Source organism: Leptonychotes weddellii, chromosome 7 (assembly GCF_054177405.1).
Source record: "Leptonychotes weddellii isolate Sample4059 chromosome 7, ASM5417740v2, whole genome shotgun sequence".
Classification (NCBI taxonomy): domain Eukaryota; kingdom Metazoa; phylum Chordata; class Mammalia; order Carnivora; family Phocidae; genus Leptonychotes; species Leptonychotes weddellii.
This window is the reverse complement of record NC_138375.1, coordinates 112534425-112556992: the sequence shown is the minus strand read 5'-3', so window position 1 is coordinate 112556992 and position 22568 is coordinate 112534425. Positions and strand designations below refer to the sequence as shown.

The 22568-nt window shown below is 46.9% G+C and overlaps 1 protein-coding gene across 3 annotated transcripts in view; it reads right to left on the bottom strand.

Annotated features, from left to right (window-relative positions):
* The window catches only part of KLHL3 (kelch like family member 3), a 95003-nt gene that overhangs the window by 52676 nt on the left and 19759 nt on the right, over window positions 1–22568 (bottom strand). For 2 of the 3 annotated variants that reach the window (XM_081827021.1, XM_081827019.1), the window contains exon 3: window positions 16024–16186. In XM_081827021.1, coding sequence (XP_081683147.1) covers window positions 16024–16186 — 163 coding nt within the window. Of the gene's footprint in view, window positions 1–2733; window positions 2844–16023; window positions 16187–22568 lie in introns of all 3 variants that reach the window. The other variant, XM_081827020.1, reaches the window with a different exon arrangement.

Here is a 22568-nt window from a genome sequence, read left to right as displayed (position 1 = left end):
GGGCACCTGGGTGGCTCAGTCGGTTAAGCATCTGCCTTCGGTTCAGGTCATGATCTCAGGGTCCTGGGATTGAGACCCGCGTCAGGCTCCCTACTCAGTGGAGAGTCTGCTTCTCCCTCTGCCTTCCCCCAACACCCTGCTTGTACTCTCTCTCTCAGATAAATAAATAAAATCTTAAAAAAAAAAAAAAAAACCTCTACTCTAAACTCTAATTACACAGAACAAGCAACTCCTATGTAAGCATATGAATGAATGAGAGCCACTATAGACAATGTTCTAAGCACGTAGATTTAATGTCATGCTTCTTTGCTTCTGGAAAGATGCAATTAACTCCATGGCTTATTTTACCATTATCAGTGGCAACACTGATACCATGAACATTGTCAATGGTGCCTCAAAACAGAGGACTATGGTCATTACAATGACAGCCGCCATTTATTAGCACCTGCTGAATACTATATTTGATTTTTTACACCCAGTATCTGTGATCCTCCTAACTCCGTAAGGGAGGTACTCTTAGTAGTCCCACTTTACATGTAAGAAAATCAAGGTTCAAAGAGACCAGTGACTTCTGAAAATCAAGGAGCCAGTAAGCATCAAGTGGAGCATGGAAACAGGTCTTCCTGAGTCCAAAGCCCAAGTGGTTTCCAGGGCACTAAAATGCCTCTCCCTCTTAACAACCCACCTGCACCACCACCCTGACACAGCAAGCACAGATAAGCCCTCACCTGAGGAAAGCTTACTATGATCTCAGAGCAGGATGGGCCCACAGGAGTTAAAGGTAGCAGGGTCCCCCCTCTCAACCCAAATACCCCCACGACGATCCAAATCCTGCTGCTTATATGGCTGTTGACATTTTCTCAGACTACCTGAGGACACACTCAAGCAGGCCCCAAACTGGCCAACTGCACCAACTACCACACGGTCAATCAACTAATTAGTTCCTTCCTCCAAACTGTGCCCATTTAGTAGCACGATCCGGAGAAGACATTAAACAGGGCTTGGCAAGAAGTGAGGGAGTCTTTGCTGCTGGGGCTGGAGCAGGAAGAGGCCATGGCCTGGCCAGAGGCATCCTTTACCCTGCAGGTGATATCTCACATCAGTTAATGAAAGTAGAAGCCTCACTGAGTCTAAGAGACAGTCCAGCTAGTTGTGCCAGTCAATCTTCTGGAAATCCCTCTGAAGTCTTGGGGCAGCCCATGATTCCAATCCACAACTATTTTTCTTCTGGATCAAACTTTTGCAGGACAACAGGCGGGGGCTTGTGATGCCACCCTATTCTCTGGACATGTGGCTTTGGACACTCATCTCCAATGTAAGATCCCTCTCAAAGGCTTTTCCTTAAATATTTCCTCAGAAAAGGACCTCAATCTGGGACACAATGAGTGGACTAAGACAATCCAAGAAACATGTATTGAGCATCTCTGAGGATGCAGGGAAGAGTAAGATGTGGTCACTACCATCAGGGAACTCATGGTCAAGTGGAGGAGGTCAGATGGGCTCAAAACTAACTGCAGTAAAAAACAGAACAAGGTGAGTATTATTCTGGAACACAGAGGAGAAAGGAATAAATTCCAGACACATGGTCGATAATAAACTCAGCTACCACCGAATGAGCACCTACCAAGTACTAGGTGTGACACCAGGCATTTGACACACCTTATCCCATTTAATCCCCACAACCACCCCTGGAGTATGTCCTATTACCATTCTCACTTTATACATGAGAAACAGATGAAGAAGCAAACTATCTCACCCAAGGTCACCAATTAATTTGTAAATACTAGAGATAAGATTTGGACCCTACTGGCCAACACCAAAGTGTATGTTACTTTCAATATAGGAGACTACATCTCCTGGAGTAAAGAAGTTCTTCTTGATAGAACTGGAACAGGAAAAAAAAAAAAAAAAAGAACTGGAACGGGAACTGGTTTCCAACAGGTGAGATTAGAAACGGGAGAATAATCCAAGCGGAGCGTCAGTGAGAAGGAAGACCTAGAGGTAGGACAGATCAGCCCTCAGGGGTCAGCTAAAGCAGTGGGCAGAAATCAATCCTGCAGCACCAAGGAAGTGGTATATAGTCGGTGAGTTGGGGCACTAGGTGTCAAGAGACCCAGGTTCTAGTTTTGCCACAGTCACTCACTGTGGAACCTTCAACAGATCCTATCCCTTCTCTGAGCCTCAGTTTCCTCAACAGTAAAAGTTCCAATCCCCTGTTAGAATAGATGTTTCCCAAAGGTCAGCTCTGGCTTAAATGCTCTATGATGTTCCCAAGAGGCCATGTGGGACAGTGACTAAGACCAGGTGACAGGAAGACTGCAACTCTGCAGTGACCAGCCGAGTGACTGCAGACAAGCTAATTAACTCCTCCAAGTTAGTTTTCCTCATCTGCAATGTGGGGACAAGGGCAATGCCTGCTTCACAGGGCTGTGGTGAAGGCTGAGGGAACTGAAGAGAACAAGGCACTTAGCAGAGTGCTTGGCAAACTGTAAATGTCCAGTTAATGGAGGCAGCTTTGTCACCATCATCAGCAGCAGCGTTATTTCTTCCTCAAAGGGTCCAGACAGCAAATGTAGTGAACATGGGCCAGAAGGTCCTTTTCTAATTATTTAAAGGGACAAAAAAAAAATGAGCTCCTTTTTTTTTCCGCTGAAAAAGAGACAAGGTCTCACTGTCCCTCCCATGGCCGCCTCACGCGTGAGGGTCCTGTTTCACCGAGGGGCCATGCCGTACCTTCTCCTCTGAAGAAACAGTCAGCTTGTCACTGGATATCAAGCTGCACACTTGGTCCAGACTTAGGCTAAGAAATTCTTCCCCCAGCATCACCTCTGGAAAGTGCTGCTCTGTTCCAAAAAAAAAAAAAAAAAAGGCAGAGGTTCAGAAAACAAAGTTATAACACACTGCTGCCCTTCCATGGCCCTGGCAATCTGTGAAATTCACAGCGGAGTCTTGGGCACTTTGGGGGCAGGCATGAGGAAAAGGGACAGACAGAGAGGCAGACAGAAAGACAGCACATCCTGGCTGAAGGGAAACTAGTCTCAATCTGGCAGCAAAGGCGTCCCTCTGTGTGATCCTCCACCCTGAACATCGACACAGATGAAAATGGGGCAGAGAGATGTGAGGTTATATTTTTTCCATGCTCCATGCGATTATTAATGGCGTTGCAAAAAAGCCTCACTGGGACCTGCCTACTTAATTGAGCTCATTTCCCCTCAAGGCGCAAGCTGGCAGATTTACAGACGGTGCCCCCTGCAGCTCAGCCAAACAAAAGTGGGTCAGAACTGCTGTGTGGCTGGAAGTCTCCAGGGGTTCTGGTACGAAGTCAACATTTCACGGCTGGCGGAAGGCATCATCCTTTTGTGTCCAAAGTCAAGCCTACTACAGTCTCTGATTCACAAGGAGGCCCAACTAAGCATCTGTCCAGGCATCGAGGCAACACAGCTGGCCCCCCCACCACTAGCAACAGTCCATGAGAGGCAGGCCAGGGGGAACCATTAAGATGGAGGGGAATTTGGGGACACCTAAACCAAGACAAAACACACAGGCCGGATGTCCACGCAAGGGAAATGCCAAGTGCAATTCCTACCCCGACCTTTGCCCAGGCCACCATGTTGCTATTACAGAGACAGCGAAATGTCAGTGAAGGAGTGTACACTTCAGAAAGAAGGCAACTAGACTCAAATTCTGGCTTTGCCACTTGCAAGAAGTGTCCCTGAGCCAATGGCCTCACCTCCCTAGGCCTCACTGTCCCTCTGTATAATGGGGATACAACGGCTCATCTTGCTTCACTCCCATGCTGTGATGGGAAAGGAAATGTGAAAGTATTTTCACAAGTTATGCCAAGGTACATTGGCCCAAGAGCTGACAATTCCTGGTGCAGCAGGTTCTGGAGATCACAGGGTCCTTTGTCATGTGCCCCTTTCTGGGGCTCTCTTGTGGTTCTGCCCCACTGCCCCCAGGAGCATCTTTGCTCCTTGCCCTCCAGACTCCCGGCCCCCTCTCTTCTTTCTTTGGCAGCCCCTCTCTGTCCTCGTAGCTTCTTGGATCATTCTAGAGGCGACACCTTCCAGTTGCCAGCGAGGGCTACCCCCACGTGGCCTGGCCAGCCCCTGGGTGAGATTCAGAGTGCTCCGTGCCGGGGAAGCTGTGGACAGAGCGGGTCTGCCGCAGCTAGCTGCGCGATGGAAAGGGAAACCAGAGCATGCTCAGCTCTGCTCTCACGTTCATTGGCTTCTTAAAAGCCAAACAAAGAAGACTTAAATCATTTCTTATAAAACTCATTTTAAACTTTATGTTGAAATACTTTCGGACCCAAAGAATTCCCATACACCCTTCATCCAGAGCCTCCAAATGTCAGTATTTTACTCTCAGAGATCCAGTTACAAACAATCTGGTCCACCTTTCACTGGACAGAAAGGGCTCCCCACCTGCTCCCCAGCGGCCCACTGAGATCACTGGGCCCACAACTAAGCCTTGTCCATCCCGAAACTCAGGAATGTTTGCACATAACAAAAACAAATTTAAAAGGCAGATCCTTTACAATGGGAAGCAAATGCCATAAAGTAAAAAGCTGGCCGTGCTTCTCCATATGTGAACAGGAAAAGGACTTTGGTTAGATTTTCGGTTAGACATTTAAAAGACTTCCCTAACGAAGGGAATATTTAAGAGTAGATCGTATTATTTTTTAAACCGTCTATTCCTAAAAACTTTTAAATAAAAACAAGTGAACAATCTCCTTTGGGTGATGGGAATGCCTTCTTGGCCTGGAGGCCTGGGAAAGCAACAGGATTCTCCCTATATGCCCTTTCTGTTCCAAGATGTCTTTGGACCAGAGACCTCCATCTGTTGGCAACACCAAGAAATAGTGGAGAGAAAATTTTGGTGTGGAGTCACCACACCAAAACAAAATGCAGGACGGACATCAAGACTCTGTGGACCTGCCAAGGCTGAGCTCAGCAGGAGAGTCAGGCAAACCAGCACCAACATCCCCGTGGTTCAGAGCCACACAGAGTCTCCCTGCCTTTTCTTTGGCTGACCAAAACCTGACATTTGGAGGAGGGAAAAGAATGAAGAAAATAGGGGGAGGTAAGAAGTTAAAATCCAAGGTGTGAAAAGTACTTCCACAAAGCTCATAAAGCCAAAAGTAGATGGGCTTGGATTTTGCAAAGAAAGATGAAGTGCAGCGATATGTATTCTAAGTGGCTTGGTTAACAAACCAGAAATTCTCAAAGATCAATCAAGGCAGGAAACAGTCAGCCCCCACGCTTCCCCATCTCTCAGTCTCTGGGGCACAACAGAATTTGAATCTAGGTCCCTTCTTTCTGAAGTGGGCTGCTGTCCTGCCCATCTGGAACCTCCCACTGAAATCCCTCCAGAAATCCTCCCAGGAAGCAGCAGCTGGTGAGGAGGGGGCAGCTGGTAGGGAGAGGCAGCAGATTCCCACCCAGGACTAGCACCCTGGGACCCAGGAGATTCGTGAGCAGGGAAACACAGAGAAAGGGAGCAAAGAGGGAAACTCCTTCCCTTCCCCTTCTGTCTGAGGAGACAGGGTGGACCCCCCAGAGCCCCCTTTCTACTAGCAACACTCAACAAGATAGAAAAGCAGGAACAGGCTACTCTGGCCAACTTGATTTCCTGGGAGACACAAGTTACCCAGCAGACTTTATATTCAAGTCAGCCCTCTCCCCAGCCGCTTCCCAGAAAGGAACACCTCTGCTCCCAGAAGATACCTCCCTGAGAATCCTCTAGCTTTAACACTTGTTTGTTGGTGGATTCTTTGTTTGCTTTGGTGTATTAAAGGAGAATGCAGTCAAGAGCCTTGGCTAAGAGTGAGAAGACCTGGGTTTGAGTCCTAACTCCACCTCTTACAGTCACTTCTTTCCAGCCTTTGGCTTCATTGTCCATAAAATGGGACTGTAATAGCTGACCTAGGTCTCAAGCTTGTTTGGAAGCTCAGAGACAACAATATGTAAATTGATGAGACCATTTTGAGTTCTTTAAGAAACTCTTTAGAAATGAAGGGTGAATATTACATCAGCCCATGTTCCTGCTTCACAAAGTCCAGTTCTCCTGGGCAGCACTGCTCTCCAAGAGAGAAGCTTTTCCACTTCATCAGAGACATCCCTTGGGACTGCAGGTCCTGTGGATAAGGCTGTGGACCCCAAAGGCCTTAGAGACCCACTTTAATTCCATCAAGTACAACAAACTTTCTAGTGATATGATACTCAATTTCCTAAGGCTACACAGTTTTCTCATCTGTTAAATGGGGCTAATAATAGTAGCTGTTTCATAAAAGTGTATGGGCACTAAATAAGCAAATAGAAGTAACTCACATTTCCTGAGATCACAGCAAATGGTCAATAACCATTAATGTATAGTGTACCAGATGCAGTGTTTCTTCAAAAATGAAGAAAGCAGAGCTGATGCCTACAAGGAGCCTACTAGCTTATAAGAGGCATAAGACAAGGCACCAGTAACTCCAACCCCAAATCCACAGGGCCACAACTGGGAGAGGCACTCCAGGTATAAAGGACAGCATGGAAGCAGGAAAATGCAGAGCATGTCTAGAAAACAACAACAGCCCAGTCTAGCTGGGGCCTAGGCTATATCTTCATTCCTCTAACACATGTTCACTGAAAAACTTGCCAGGCTCCAGGAGATACAATGGACAGGCAGGTAGGCTAGATCTTAGGGGACAGGTGGGGTGCGCAGGGAGCACAGTATCTTCTAACCATGGACTAGCCCCTTGAAGGGGAGGTCTCCAATAATAAACTCTAACTCTTCTAGTCTTTTTGCTTCTTTTTCGTAGGAGGAATGGGAACAGGGGTGGGGGAAAAGCCACTTAAGACTTTTGGTTAAGAGTCCTAATTAACCAGCCTTTACCATAAGTAACAAGCACTGTTTAAGTTCCAAGTTTTGTATGTCTGTTCCTGTCCATTTGGATGAGAAATTATGGAGGTTGGGGGGGGCGGGGAAACCACCAGATAACCTGACGTCCTTTCCCTACCAACCAACACACACACATCTTCCCAAAGCTGAAAGGATGAGAACAGGCTAGCTCCAGGGGCACAGCTCCACCTTTTCAAGGAAGCAGGCCTGGAGAAAGCTGAGGGCATTTCCTAATAGCAGCTAACATTGTGCTAGGCACTTACTTCTCCCCAAAGTCCTATTGAAGCATCAATATCCCCATTACACAAATCAAGAAATGGAAGTTCAGAAAGTTATTTAGCCATGTGCTTAGGATCACAAAGCAGTTAAGTGGTAGAGCCAGGTTTTGAAACCAAGGCTATATGATGACAACAAATATTCTTGGTCCCCATGATGATGATAATTTGTCCTAAGCAGGCCATGGTAGTAAAATTCAATATAGGTGTCAGAGCATCCTAAGAATCCCTCTTAGGGTTATTATTGTAGAGAGACAAAAAAAAAAATGAATCTAAAAACCTTTCTTTAAAAATAAAACAAAACCTTAGAAGAGTAGTGTTCTAAACACTTTGGCATCAGTCCAGGGTTCAAATCTTAGACCTAACCCCTGATTTAAGATTCTTTCCTAATCCCCCTGCCCACCAGGCTAGAGGAAGGGATATTCTGTGTTTCCAAAGAACCCAAAACTGAAAATAAAAATTATCATCGCCCTAATCAGGCTGTTTTATCATGTGCAGTCTTTCCTTCATACTGGGGCTGTGAACCCCATGGGGGCAGGGTCTATCTTGTGTATGTCTTACTCGAAGCTGAATTCTCAGTGTCCATACATCTGCATGTCCTGCGCTTCCCTGCCCATTCTTCAGGAGTGCCTAGGACTTGGGCAACCTCCCAAGTTAATCCCAAACCCATTCCTCCCTCTTAATGGGATGAAATAAACTAAGCCTTTAATCAAGTTCATCTAAACCACAAGCCCAGAACAAATGGAACTAAGCCCATCTATAACTTCTCTGACCCGCACAGATGAAATGAACCCCATTATTCCAGAGCCAACAGCCCCAGGGAATAGGAATGAGTAGTTCTGACTTTAACTACTGGTCACCATCCCCTCCCTCCCCTCCACCGCCCACCAAGGAAAGACAGGCTGACACAGGTGGACACACAAACAGAATCAAAACATTTTAGTAGGGTAACACAATAAAACAGAACCGCTTTAAATCTCTCTGTCCCCTACTGCCCTATTTTTGGAGGGCAGAAGTAAGCTTTCCTGATCAGGATTCGGCTTTCAGGGTTCCCCATTTCCCTGCTGCAGGCAAAGTCTCACAGAAAATAACAGGGCTCTCATCTTGACCATGTCCCTCAAGGGTCATAACCACCAGCCCTCAGACCCTAAATATTACTACCTCTCTCCTCCCTGGGGATGGTGGCATAAGAGCTCTCTTTCCCGGGTGACTTAATTCCCCCTTTCTAACACACACACACACACACACACACACACACACACACACACACACCAAGGAACTACATCAAAACTGCGCTGTTCACAGTGTTATTGCTTCGACACCAGAGTTCCCTGTTACCCAGGAAATAGAAGGATAAGGGAAGTTTCCTAAAAGAAACTTATTCTCCAGGGCGCCTGGGTGGCTCAGTTGGTTGAGTGACTGCCTTCGGCTCAGGTCATGATCCTGGAGTCCGGGGATCGAGTCCCGCATCGGGCTCCCTGCTCGGCAGGGAGTCTGCTTCTCCCTCTGACCCTCCTCCCTCTCCTGCTCTCTGTCTCTCATTCTCTCTCTCTCAAATAAATAAATAAAATCTTTAAAAAAAAAAAAGAAAAGAAAGAAACTTATTCTCCAAAAACTAGCTATGTCTTGCACTCCTGCTTCATTTGCCACCTTCGAGTTAGCAGCAGAAAATCAGGGGGAGGCAGGAGTGAGGCAGGCGCCACAGACAGAGAAGCTGTCCGAGCTCTGGGCTCTGGTATCACAGCCTCCCTGTGAATGCGCGCACTGCCACTCACAAACTGTGTGATCTTGGGCAAGTTACAATAATCGCTTCCTGGCGTTTCTGTTTATTCATCTACAAATTGGAGAAATAATAACCACCTCTCACAGTCACGTGGCCAAAATGAAGTAATGCCTACGGAATGCGCAGCACCATGCCTGTGTTCAGCAAGTGCTCAGAGAGGGTGAAAAACTCCTACAGTCATCATTACCCATCATTGTCATCATTTCATGATGCCAAGTCGGAGGAGGCAATTTCATAAGACAACCCTCACTGAGTCAGACGCTCATGTTTTTTAAATGATTTGTCAACGATCTTCGTCGCCCTTAATTTAATCACTTCATTCCACGATCTCAAGTGACTCAGTCAAAAGAAGGCTATTTCTCTCCATGAACACATGAAATCCGATGGCTTTTCCATCCCATGGCTGAAGGACTTCAGCTCAGCTTTGGCAGACTGATATAAACAACATGGCCAAAGAATTTTAATTGCCATTTCATTAATGGGGTCCCATTAACATCCCTCCCAACCAGCTCTGCTGATGGCCCAGTACAGGGCTGCCCAATTATCAAGCAACAGAGTCCCCATAAACCTGGGCCCTGGCAGATGAGGTTAAAGATTAAGCGGTCCTGGAAACAATAATGAGGTGTAAGAAACAGGCTGCATAAAAGGCCAGGGTCCCTTTCCCAGCTGCTCGCGACCCCATCAGCTGCGGGCAAGGGTCTAAGCAGTCAGCTTCTAAACATGCAACAACCCTCCCCGACCCCAGAATAAAATATCACGGCAAAAAATCTGGGGGCATAAACTTGAGGGGGAAACTGGACCCAGAGGAAGCAAAGGGGACTGCCACAGGAGGAAGAGACAGGGCCGTTCCAAACAGGAAAGCAAATAGGCAGCAGGGTGGAGAGAGGAGGTGCTCCAGTCTTCCCAGAGCTGTACTGTGTCTACCTCTCAGTGCCTTCACCAGACAGCTGATGAATTAGCAGAAGGCACAAGCTCCCCTTAAAAATAGTTTCATTTTTTGGAGAGCAATTTGGCAAAATCCATCATTTTTTTTTTTTTAGTGCACACTCTCTTTGAGCTGCCTTATGCTACTAAGCTGGTACTACTGGACAGCTACAATCGTACTACTACTTAAACACTAGCAAGTGTTCTCCAAATAGCACGTACAACAATTCTCACTTAAGCATTTTCTATGAGGGAAACATTGGTAACATTGACGTCCATCAATTGAGGACTGCTTAAGTAAACTATATAGTTCATCCATCTGATGCAGCAGAGGAAAAGAATAAGATACAGTCATGCACAAGGGTCTGGAAAGAACTCCAAGATTTTGTATTAAGTCAAGAAAAAGTACAATGAGTACAGAATGCTTCTATTTAGGTATGTTAAAAAGCATTATATATATATATAATATATATATATTATATATATATTCCATAGGGCTACCCAAGATAGTCCCCCAGTCCCCTTCAGAGAGAAGGCCTGGGAGAAGATTAACTTTGCATTTTATAACTCTGTGTACTGTTTGAATTTTTTTATGATGAGTATATGTTTATGATGAGTTGAATTTTATTGAATAAATTTGTTTCAGTAATAATGGTATAGTAATGTATCTGCTAACATGGAAGGGTGTTCAGAATACTCTAAGATTTTTTTTGAAGATTGTTTGTTTGTTTGTTTGTTTTTAACATTTTATTTACTTATTTGACAGAGACACAGCAAGAGAAGGAACACAAGCAGGGGGAGTGGCAGACAGAGGGAGAAGCAGGCTTCCCGCTGAGCAGGGAGCCCGATGCGAGGCTCGATCCCAGGACCCTGGGATCATGACCTGAGCTGAAGGCAGACGCTTAACGACTGAGCCACCCAGGCGCCCCGAAGATAGATTTTTTTTTAATTTTTTTTATTTATTTATTGAGAGAGAGCAAGCAGGGGGGGAGGGGAAGAGGGAGAGAATCTCAAGCAGATCTCCCACTGGGCACTGAGCTCATCACAGGGCTCAATCCCACAACATTGAGATCATGACCTGAGCCAAAATCAAGAATTGTACGCTTAACCGACTGAGCTACCCAGGCTCCCCATGTGAAGATTTTTGTTTAAGCTGTAAAACATACACATGCCATGGTAAGGATGGGCATGACTCTATATCAAGATGCTGCCCGTGGTTCTCTCTGAGTAGAACTGTGGTGCTTTTCCTGCTCTTTCTGCCTGTCTGCTTTTTCTATAACCGTCAGGGGTGGTTTACTATTAAGACAGTAGTAACAAAAAAAAAAAAAAGACAGTAGTAACAAAAGCAATAACAAGAGCAAAAGAAAGTTTGTGTTAGAGGAGAAAAACAGAATAGAATTCAGAAGTAGAGCTGCGGGTCGTGGACAAGTACAGGCAGAAGCCAGCTAGCCAGAGACCAGAAAGGGCGTGGGAAGCGGGACATACCTGCCTGAGCAACTGGATAAAGAGAAACCAAAATCAGAAGCTCTGGAAATGGCTCTCGCCAGAAGTAGCAGCAGGAGTGGTGACCCGAGGAGCCTCATCTGTCCACCAGGACCCAGATGGGAGGCCCTCTTACTGCGGATCATGAGACCGGCAGGGAGCCCTGGGGACACAGCCCCTGGGGACACCTACTTCTGCAGGCAGCTCTCCTCCCTGTCTTCCCATCCCCCAAGCCGTCCTGGAAACACAGCATGATGGATGTACTACCCCCATCACAGAGAGGAAGCTGTGCTCCAAGTGTTGGCTGGTCTGATCCCTAGTTCTGAAGTGGAAGGTCTCCCTGTAGTTTCTTGGTTTAAAACACCTCCTAATGCGAGGCATAGGGCAGGGAAGCCTGTGACCACAAGGGCTGACACTGCCTGCCCCTTGTATGTGATCCTCGTCAGTGCCCACATCCCCACACTTATAATGGGACTGAGACAAGCCATCAGCTCTGTCTCAAGAGGCAGTGATGGCAGAGAATGCCAGGTTCCATCTAAAGTCAGGAGGTACAAGACCAAAAAAAACGAAGCAGACTCACATCCGTGGGTAGGCATGAGGCATTAAGTGTGGATAATCATTTTATATATCCTTCTCTAAACACTTCACAATTTCACCTTCACCCTGCTTCTCCTAAAATCTTCCCATCCAGGTCTTACCAACCTCTGCATTACCATGACTTCTCCAATGTGCACAGCTGAGGGCTACAGAGAAAGCTACGAGCAGGAGATAGTCACGGGCTCCATAGAGGGCCTACACCAAAGGGAGGAGACTCTCAATCTGAAGTCACGCTAGCCATGCCAGGGACAGTAGGAGGACTCGCATGTGCCATGAGAGGGTAGCCTGCCAACAGGGAGCAGAAGACATCTACATCTCACCTCCCCACCCAAAGATGACTAAACCCCCCAAGTCTAGCAGAGAAGTTGGTCATCTGTCTACATGGTCTGGCTGCTGGGATTTGGTGACTACATGGTATGGTCCTCCAGGCTCACACTTCCAATGAAAAATGTCAACTCTAGTCACCAACACTCACTGGTTACCAATCCACAGGGCTACCTTGTGTCCAAATGGAGCCTGGAAGCCAAAGAATGTAGTAGTTATAAACACTGGCTCAGGAGTCAATGCTATCTGGGTTTGAACCCTGCCTCTGTCGCAACCGGCTGTGTGACCCCAACCAATTACTACACTTCTCTGTGCCTTAGTTTCTTTAGCTGCTGCATGCATTAAATGAGATAATGTGTCTAAAATACTTAGCAGGGGGTGACCCATAGTGACAGCTCAGTAAATGCCAACTAAAAATAATTTATCAGGGTATCTGCATACGCATCTGTGTGCACACACACCCACAACGCTGACAGCACCCAATCCCCGTGACAGCATCAGGACCAGGGAGTACCAAACCCACAATGTGTTCTAACTGCATACTCCCCATTCTCCCAATGGTGTCTGTCACCATTAGACAGTGAAAGGGCCAAAGGAAGAAAACACAGATTGTGGAAAGTATGGGAAAGCCAGGCTAGAAGAAGCAGGGAGCCTTGTCAAAGCTGGGGTTTCAGGACAGAGCCCAAACCTCAGAAAACTGCATCAGCCAACTGCAAAACACAAAACCCTACGTGCATGTACACGTTATGCAGAGGAAGAAGGCCGGGGGCGGGACAGGGAAGAGAGAAAGAGAATTCCTGGCATCTAAGTACTCTCCCTTTGCCCCCGCACCAGCAGATGCTCACAAGCTGACCCGGGCCTTGGCCAAGCTCTTGGCTCCTGCTAAAGCAAAGCCTGCGCACGTCCCTCAAGAAAGTGACCTCTTCAAGGGCTGGGCTGGGGAGCCCTGTCCAGGGAGAGAAAGGGCTCCTTGAGAAAAAAGTAGAAAGAAAATGAGGGAGAGGAATGAAAAAGAAGGCAGGGAAGGGACAGCAGAGAAACAAGAGAGTCAAGGGTCAGAGTCAGGAAGAGTCATCAGAATTCAGAATTGGGCCAACTGGGGAACGTCCTTCACAAAAATCATCATCTTCACAACTAGCCCCATTTGGGTCCGAAACAGACATCAGGGAGAAATGAGAATCTATGCAGGCTCCTGGGGTCTGGGGGTTGATAAAGGAATGCAAGGATTCTAAGAAACAGAGCACATGCTCAGTGTCTTGTAGACTAAGGGGATAACAGCACAGGAAGCTGGCAGGTAGACAGCCAGCAGGCCCTCAGCTCATTTCCAGTCATGGGCTGGACAGGAGACACAGAACAGAAGATCGACAGTATTTGTTTGGGCAGGGGGAAGAATGAGATGCCTTACTGCAAGGGAAGGAGGGGGCCTTGCCTGAATCTATTGTTTAAAAGAACTAGACCCATTACCTGGGCCACTTATGATCTTTCTTTGTCATCAAGTTGAAATAAATATCAATGAAGATTTCTGGGGGGCCTGGGTGGCTCAGTTGGTTAAGTATCAGACTCTTGGTTTTGGCTCAGGGTTGTGGAATCAAGACCTGCATCGGGCTCTGCACTCTGTATGGAGTCTGCTGGAGATTCTCTCCCTCCCCCTCTTCCTCTGCTCCTCCCCCTGCTTGTGCTCTCTCTAAAATAAATAAATAAAGTCTTTAAAAAAATGAAGATTTCTTTCCAGCTAAACATGGTGGACCGAACATTCACATCCATCTCTATACTCCCTCCCAAAACCCCATTAAAAACAAGAGGATGACATCAGGGAAATATAAATCAAAACCACAATGAGATACCACCTTACACCAGTTAGAATGGCTAAAATTAACAAGACAGGGAACAACAAATGTTGGTGAGGATGTGGAGAAAGGGAACCATCTGACACTGTTGGTGGGAATGCAAGCTGGTGCAGCCACTCTGGAAAACAGTATGGAGGTTCCTCAGGAAGTTAAAAATAGAACTACCCTACAACCCAGCAATTGCACTACTGGGTACTTACCCCAAAGATACAGATGTAGTGAAAAGAAGGGGCACATGCACCCCAATGTTCATAGCAGCAATGTCCACAATAGCCAAACTGTGGAAGGAGCCGAGATGTCCTTTAACAGATGAATGGATAGAGAAGATGTGGTTCATATATACAATGGAATATTACTCAGCCATCAGAAAGGATGAATACCTACCATTTACATCGACATGGAAGGAACTGGAGGGTATTATGCTAAGTGAAATAAGTCAGAGAAAGACAATTATCAGATGTTTTCACTCATATGTGGAACATAAGGAATAGTGCAGAGGACCATAGGGGAAGGGAGGGAAAACTGAATGGGAAAAAATCAGAGAGGGAGCCAAACCATGAGAGACTTTGGACTCTGAGAAACAAACTGAGGGTTGTGGAAAGGGAGGTGGGGGTGGATGGGGGCAACTGGGTGATGGGCACTAAGGAGGGCATGAGATGTGATGAGCACTGGGTGTTATATACAACTAATGAATCACTGACCACTACACCAAAAACTAATGATGTACTATATGTTGGTTAATTGAATTTAAATTAAAAAAAATAAGAGGATGACAAGCTTTAGCAGAGAAACAAACTGGAATCAGCACATTATCTGATGAACAGTTACTGTTCAATTCTTACAAAAATCTGCTGTATAAGAATTAGTGGTAGGAACACTCACTATAAAAAAGAAAAGGGCAATTTCTTTTTCATGAGAGCAGAGACTTCAATTGTTTAGTTTTTCATGATTTCTCCAGCACCTAAAAAGCGTCTAGCAGTAGGCATTCAAGCCACTGTTGAATAAACGCACTCCCCAACAAAGGAGCACAATGTGATCCAATAGTCTATGCCTAGTACCGATTCTGCTACCCTTCATTCCCTATTAACCAGCACTCTTTAGATGTTTTCTAATGTCTGCGAGATTATAAGTTGAATAAAATTGCGGCCTGAAAAAGACAATTATTAACTGCCTTTCTGATTAAAAAAAAAAAATTCTGATTTTAAAAAAACTAATTATAATCTATTACTCTGCTCAGTTGTAGAAATGGCATTAGGAGAATACAATGGGGAAGAGCGTAGAGCGTGTATCCATGAGGGAAAGTCCGTGAAAGCTCAATCTTGTACTTCTGTCAAAAGTCAACAGCTCTGTCTCAAACTAGTAAGTCCGAAATAGTGATACAAACATTTTATTTAGATAAATGGAGGTAAAAAGTAGATGAAGCAGCTTTCCGTGGAGTCAGAACCCACACTTTAATTCTCTCAGAACTGGAGATGAGTGAGTGGCCCTACAGAAGAAGACCTGCTGGGGAAAGGCAGAACAGGGCCTCTGGCTCACCTTTAGAAGACATGCAGTAGTATTTGACTTCTAAAATCATACCCATAGAACACTTCAATCAAGAACGAAATTTTCTTAAACAACAACAAAGATTATTTCAAGACCTCGCTCAAATGACTCCTCCCTCCACAAAGTCTTCTCAGATCTCCTGTGAAAACGACTGTCGGTACCAAACGTCTGGCAATTAATCCTATTCCACTTGGTGATGAGCGCAACTCTTCTATCTTCTATCTTTCCACATGTCTTGAGTCCCTAAGTTACAATTGCTTCATGGGAAAGTGCGCTTCTCACAACTGAGGAGTCCACCGCAGACCAAGTGATTAAATCCACAAGCTCGGGAGAGGGGCGGCACCCGGCTCCCCGTTACCTGCATAAGCGTTGGCCTGCTGCAGAAGGTCGGTGCAGGTGTGCACGTCTGCAAACGCTCGGATGCCCAAGCAGTTGGTGGGATGCAACTGAGATTGCAGGAAGTCACAGCAGTTCTGCCGAACGTCCATGAGCTGCAGCAAGCTGGCCGCTGGAAGCAGCACCTGCAGGAGAAGGTGACATGCTGAGACACCAGATCCCCTCCAGCAGGCCCTCATCGCCCTAAAGCACTGGTCCAATCAGAGCACTCCCTCCCTCAAGGTCCTTGCGTGGCCCTCCCCTGCCTGTCCAACTAAGTCCAAACTTCTTTCAGGGCAGCCGAGCCTTATTTCCCACGACTCTCCACTTCGCAGCCCTAAGCACCAGCAGAGTCTCTGTATCCCTACATTCCATAGCAGTGCCTCCCAATCACTCATGTATATATGAAATCTCTGGGCATCTTATTAAAATTCTGATTCAAGAGGTCTGGAGTAGGGCCTGGGGGCCTGCATTTCTAACGAAAAGCCAGGTGATGCTTGTGGCTACTGGCTCAAGAACCAAACTTTGAGTAACAAGCCCCTTATGGACTGAATGTTTGTGCCCTCCTCCCCTAAATGTGTATGTTGAAACCCTAACCCCAACATGACTGTATCTGGAGACAGGACCTATGAAGAGGTGATAAAGTTTAAATGAGATCATAAAGGTGGGGCCCTTACAAGAAGAGAAAGAGACACCAGAGCTCTTGCTCCCTCTACAATGTAAGGACACAGGGAGACAGCAACCTTCTGAAAGCCAGGAAGAGTCTCACCAGCAACTGAATCAACTAGAACTTGGACATCAAATTTTCAAAACCAGGAGAAAAACAAATTTCTGTTGTTTAATCCACCCATTCTATAGTCTTCTGTTATGGCAGCCCAAGCCGACCAAGATAGATTGGTTCTCCTACTTGGCTACACAATGAATCACCTGGAGAATTTTTAAAATACTGATGCCTGGGTCTCAGCCCCAAAGATTTTAACTTCAGAGGTATGAGGTATGGCCTGGACAGTGAGACACTGCCAAAGCTCCCCAGGTGTTTTTAATGTACAGCCAAGTTTGAGAAAGCACTTCCCTACAGCCTTTAGCGTACCATTTTCACTTAGGTGCTTACTAAATTGTTCACTACTGCCTTCACCACTTAATTACTAAGCATCTGTATATGCCAGGTACTGGTCTAGGCTCTGGGGTTTAGTGGTAAGCGCAGTAAGCCAGACCCCGGCTCTTATGGAACTTACAATCTACTGGAACAAAAAAGTGACCCTCAAATCCCTCAAGACTCAGACAATCACACTGTATTCTCCCATCCAACAGATAAATGGCAAAGAACATCCCTGGGTACATCCTCAGAGAAAGACAAAGGAGAGCATAGTTTCCTTTTAAAAGGTCATAGAACACATGGATGTTTACACTGTATCTTGGAAAACAGAAATAGTTCCTGCTTAGGTGTTTTTCCTAAAAGCCGGGAAGACTGGCTTGAGCAGGCCAGAGGGGTGCTCAGACCGCCAACCCCACTCTAGTTTCCCGAGGACTTTTCCACAGCTGCCAAAGCCCCCTGGATCAAAAATCCAGAAGAAATGGCACAGTCCTACTAGACCCCAGCTCTGCTCCCTACCACCCCCACCCTAGGGAAGGGGTATACAGTCTGAGAGTGACTTTCCAAAAAGAAATTAAAAAAAAAAAAAATCACAGAGCATTATATTTTCTTTGAGGCTGCTGAGCTCAGGGCTCCCAGCATCCATTTCACCCCAAAACAACCCCCACATCCCAGGCCTTTGCTCTCAGCTGCTCCCCTGGCTTTCAGAGAGAGCATCTGGACCAGCTAGACTCCTGCTGTTCTCATCCACAAGGGCTTGCCCAGGAAGACATGGGCTACAGATGCATTTGTTTTCTTGATTCAGGGCACTACAAAAGTCTTTTTTTTTTTTTTTTTAAGCAATTTAAATTCTAGACCCTGACTTTCTCCCAAAACATATCTGAATGCCTCCATGCAATAAGGCCAAAAACCCTGCTCCACTGTCCATTCTTGGGCCTTGTCCCTCCACTATGGTAAGCAGCTAAGTTTTCTTAGGACCGAGGACACAGGACTTTCAGTGCTAAAACCTGGCAGCTGGTCACCCTTCCTCATCCCTGCCCACCTGCAGAAACCACCAAGAGCCTCCACCACCCGTGGTCCTACTCCCGAACTAAGCACCTACTCTCCACAAGGCAAGTTTTTCCTTCCTATGCGCTTAACTTCCTCCCTCACGCAGCTGAGTTCCAGGAAGTTAAAGAAAGTATGCTCCTCTCCTTTCTCTCTTCCACTCTCCTATGTCCCCAACAGTAAATTAACATCATGTCCTTAGTATTTTTTGAGCCACTGGTTCATCCCAGAAACGGAGAAAGATAAAAGCACGCACTCTTGGGAGTTTTAGACCATAAGGTAGCTCCAAATCTGACCACCTGAGCTCCATCGTCACTAAGCAGCTATAAACTGGGAACCTCAATTAACCTGTGAGCTTGCTCAGCCTAGCCAAACAGATTCTAGGACCAGATTAGTCTCGGCCTGCTAGTTAAGTAGACAACCATTAACCATTCTTGCTGAATACATAGCAGGAATGGAAAGCTGTGTTTCAAATCCCCAAATGACCTCTATGATACCCCTTGGACCAGCACTAGCTACAAACTCTACAGCTGGGCCCACCGGTTGACCGATCATCCCGGTCTGCTGAAACTTTGCCAGTTTCAGCACTGAAAGTCCTCTGTCCCAGGAGACCCCTCAGTCCTTGGCAAACTGGGGTGGTTGTTCACACTCGGGGCCAGGAACGTCTAACCAGTTACCCTAAGAACCCCTGGTGGAGAGGAATGATCAAATGTTGTCCAGCATACACTCTACTCCGTGGTGGGACAAGCCCCAAAAGGGTCAGGCTGGCAGCCCTTTGAGCCTCACAGAGGAGGATTTCTGAGAGTCCAGTCTGCCCCCAGATTGCATTCCCAGCCAAGCCAAGATGACAGCATGCCAGGGACACAAGGCCCCTTCCCCCTTGCCTTCTTTTTCCCCACAAAGACAGCAGCACGGGCTGGTGCTTAAATTCTCAAGCTCGTGACAATCGGCCAAAGAAATTAAATAATAAATACTTCCTGAACATATTCCTCAGGTTATACTTTCAGTTTTTAAAACCTCCCTGGATAGAGCTACCCGCATAGCTTTTCCCTACTGTTCACAAAACACACTTAGCAGGCAAAAATTATAAAAGTTTTCCACCTTTCCACACACCCCCCCAATCCTGTTTAGGTCCACTCCTGCCCAAAAGCATTCCCAAGATGACTTCCTCAAGTGAACGGGGGCTTGTGGTTTCTCTAATTGCTCCTTCCCTCTCTTTGATCTTACACTGTGATTAGCTATGACTCAAAGGGCCTTTTCTTCCCACTACTTGCTTCATACAGGAAGGCGTGAAGAAAAGTAAAGTAAGTCAGAAAGCTGAGGGCACGGTTTGGAGGCTGGGAGATTTATCACTGCTCCCACTCTGTGTCTCAGGGATAAATGGGGGCCCCATCCACTGGGGTTCTGGGGGCTGCACACCATGTGAACAGACACAAATCCCCAGAGGCTGTGAAAGAAAAGAGAGCAAAACATCCATAAGGTGGCTGTCCTCGCTTCCCTCTCCCACATCAACAAGGGCTTTCGGAGGATTTCCTCTTCTCTTATCTCACGTGCAACTTGACTCCCTTGAGGGGCAGCAGTAACTGGCTGTGAGCAAGAGGCCAAGCTCAGGTCCTCAGCTTGGTGGAATCACTGGGGCAGTCCCGCTTGGTGCCTGGAAGGAGGGGGCCAACACTGGAGGAGCTGCTGGTTGGAACCACCATGGGGATGCAAGAAGAGTCGAGCTCAAAAAGCTTTCAGCTTGCCTCTTGCCACCCCAGCATTTCAGTTCTGGGAAGACAGACTCTAGAATGACCCTCAGCAGAGAGTTTACAGGTTTCCCTCCAGCTTGCAAATGGCCTCCCCTCCATTTTCCACGAGCAGGCCCCGTTTTGTTTTTTTTCTCTCCCTCGGATAACATGAAAACACAGCAGAGGATATCCCGTCACTGAGTTTGTTTCCTCTAACAAAAACAAAAGGAAATGCCCTGCCTCAGAAAGCACCGACTCCTGGAATTTCAGGGAGGCAGAGCCATGCCTAGAGGGAGGGAGACCACCAACCAGAGGGCCAGGTGACAGGCCGAAGGCCCCAGCCACACAGTGGGTCTGTCTCTGCCAACACCAGGCATGAGGCCTGGCACAAAAACATTGTTAAATAAAAATATGTTGAAAAAAAAAGAAAAAGAAAGTGGGGGAGGGAAGAGAGAGAGAGATTGAGAGAGAGAAGGAGGGAGGGAAGAAAGGAGGGAGAGGGAAAGCGGTCAGAGATGAGCAGGAGAGCTAACAAACTAGCACTGCTGTGATTAAAAGTGTCCCTTAGAATCTGACTTCTCCACTTACGGGCCATGTGACTAAAGGCAAATTACTTAACCTCTCTGTGCTCTGCCACCTGGACAATAAAATAAAGACCATAATGGTACTGCCTTCAAGGCTTGTTGCAAGAATCAAATGAGATAATACATTTAAAGCAGGCAACAAAGCACCTGGTACACAGGGAGGGCTCAGTTAAATTAGGTTTTATTATTATTGGTTATCATGAGCTGGAGTCAAGATTCTGATCCTTGATTTAACAAGAAACTCAAGTTCACCACGTCAACAGAGCACAGTGAGGTGGAGAGAGCAGGATTCAAACCCCAAAGCTACTACCTATTTAACCACTGGGGAGCATTAGCTTCTTCAACTGTAAAAGAAGGACCATATTAGAATACTTGTTTGGGGGCGCCTGGGTGGCTCAGTTGGTTGGGCGACTGCCTTCGGCTCAGGTCATGATCCTGGAGTCCCTGGATCGAGTCCCGCATCGGGCTCCCTGCTCGGCGGGGAGCCTGCTTCTCCCTCTGACCTTCCCCCCTCTCATGTGCTCTCTGTCTCTCTCATTCTCTCTGTCTCAGATAAATAAATAAAAAAAATCTTTAAAAAAAAAAAAAGAATACTCGTTTGGTAGTGATGAAATTAAGTGATATGCACATGAAGTGACCAACACATGCTTGGCTTACAACCAGTAATACTAAGTGTCAGCTCTGATGGCAGTTACCTCCACCATGGAAGGGCAATGCCGTCTCTCCAGGGTAAGGGTGGCTGGGAAGGAATTAAGGATGGAGCTCTGCAAGCCATTTAAGCAAGCCCCAAATCTCTGACCATTGTTTCTCAGGCTTTCAGGGGAGCCCCGGTGCCTCCACGCTCTCCTCCGCAGTGCACCAAATCCTCGACAAAGGGTGTCTTCCTAGCTTGTGAGCAACTGCCTCAGCAGATACATCACAGCATGAAGAAGCAGCCACAATCTGATCCCAACTTTCTCTTCTCAACCTTTTAAGTTTTGTTTTCCCCCAGGTCAGCCCAACCAAACCACATTTTAAAGTGCGGAGGAACAAGGTAAACGAATAGTATATTTCACTGATGCCGAGTAATGCACAGTTCCCTGACTTCTGCCTTGTGCCCCACAGTGGAGCCCCTGCACATGCCCCCCACCCCCCCCACACACACATGAACACAGCTGGCCCCTCAAGGGGCCCATACACCAGTGGGCGCACAGACATGCGGGCAGAGGAGGAAAGCCTGACCTCACAGTCTTCTTCAAGATGGGGCCCACACAACACCTCCTCAGTGAGGCTGCCCCCCTGACGATCCTCATCAAGGCAGCAATGGCCATTCCCTGAGTCCTGGGTACCTCCACCCTGGCCCTACCACAGCGGAGAGGACCCAGGTGCTTAGCCATCTGTCTCCAGCCTCAGACCATGTGCTCCTTAGTGACAGGGTCTCTGTGCTCAGACTGCCCCTACCTCTGCCAGCACAGGGGAGCAATGTTATAAGGCTTTTACCTGTATTGATTCATTTAATCCTCACACCAACCCTCTGAGATTAAGTGCTAGTATTTTGCCCATATTACAGATGAAAACACTGAGGCACAGAAAGGTTAAGTAACTTGCTTAGCGTCTCGCAGCTAGAAAATGGTGGAGCCAGGATTTGAATGCAGTCTGACTCATGACCACCCAACAGAATAGGTACGATTATGAAAACTGATCCTTGAGGCAGGCTATTGGTGGGGGTATCAGAGAGGCTCCGGTAGAAGAGGGAACACAAATCAGAAGCTGACACAGTAAGTGTCTCCTCTGGCCAGAGCCCGCTGAGACCCATGCCTTCACTTTACAGCTGGGAAAACTGACACCCTGCAAGGCGACAGGGCTAGAGTAAGAGCACTCTGCCCATCAGTGGTGAGGCTAAGGTGTGGAGCCAGGCCTCCATCCGTACTCAACTCCTGCCCCATCACTACTTCTACTTCTCCCTCTGAACCTACACATCTCAGTCTGGCCCCCTGCCCTGCCCCTATACAGTAGTTTTACCAGAAGCAATGGTGAAGCCACGTTCTACACAGTCCTCTGGTGAGTCTGTTGCTCCTGCCTTAAGAACACTGTG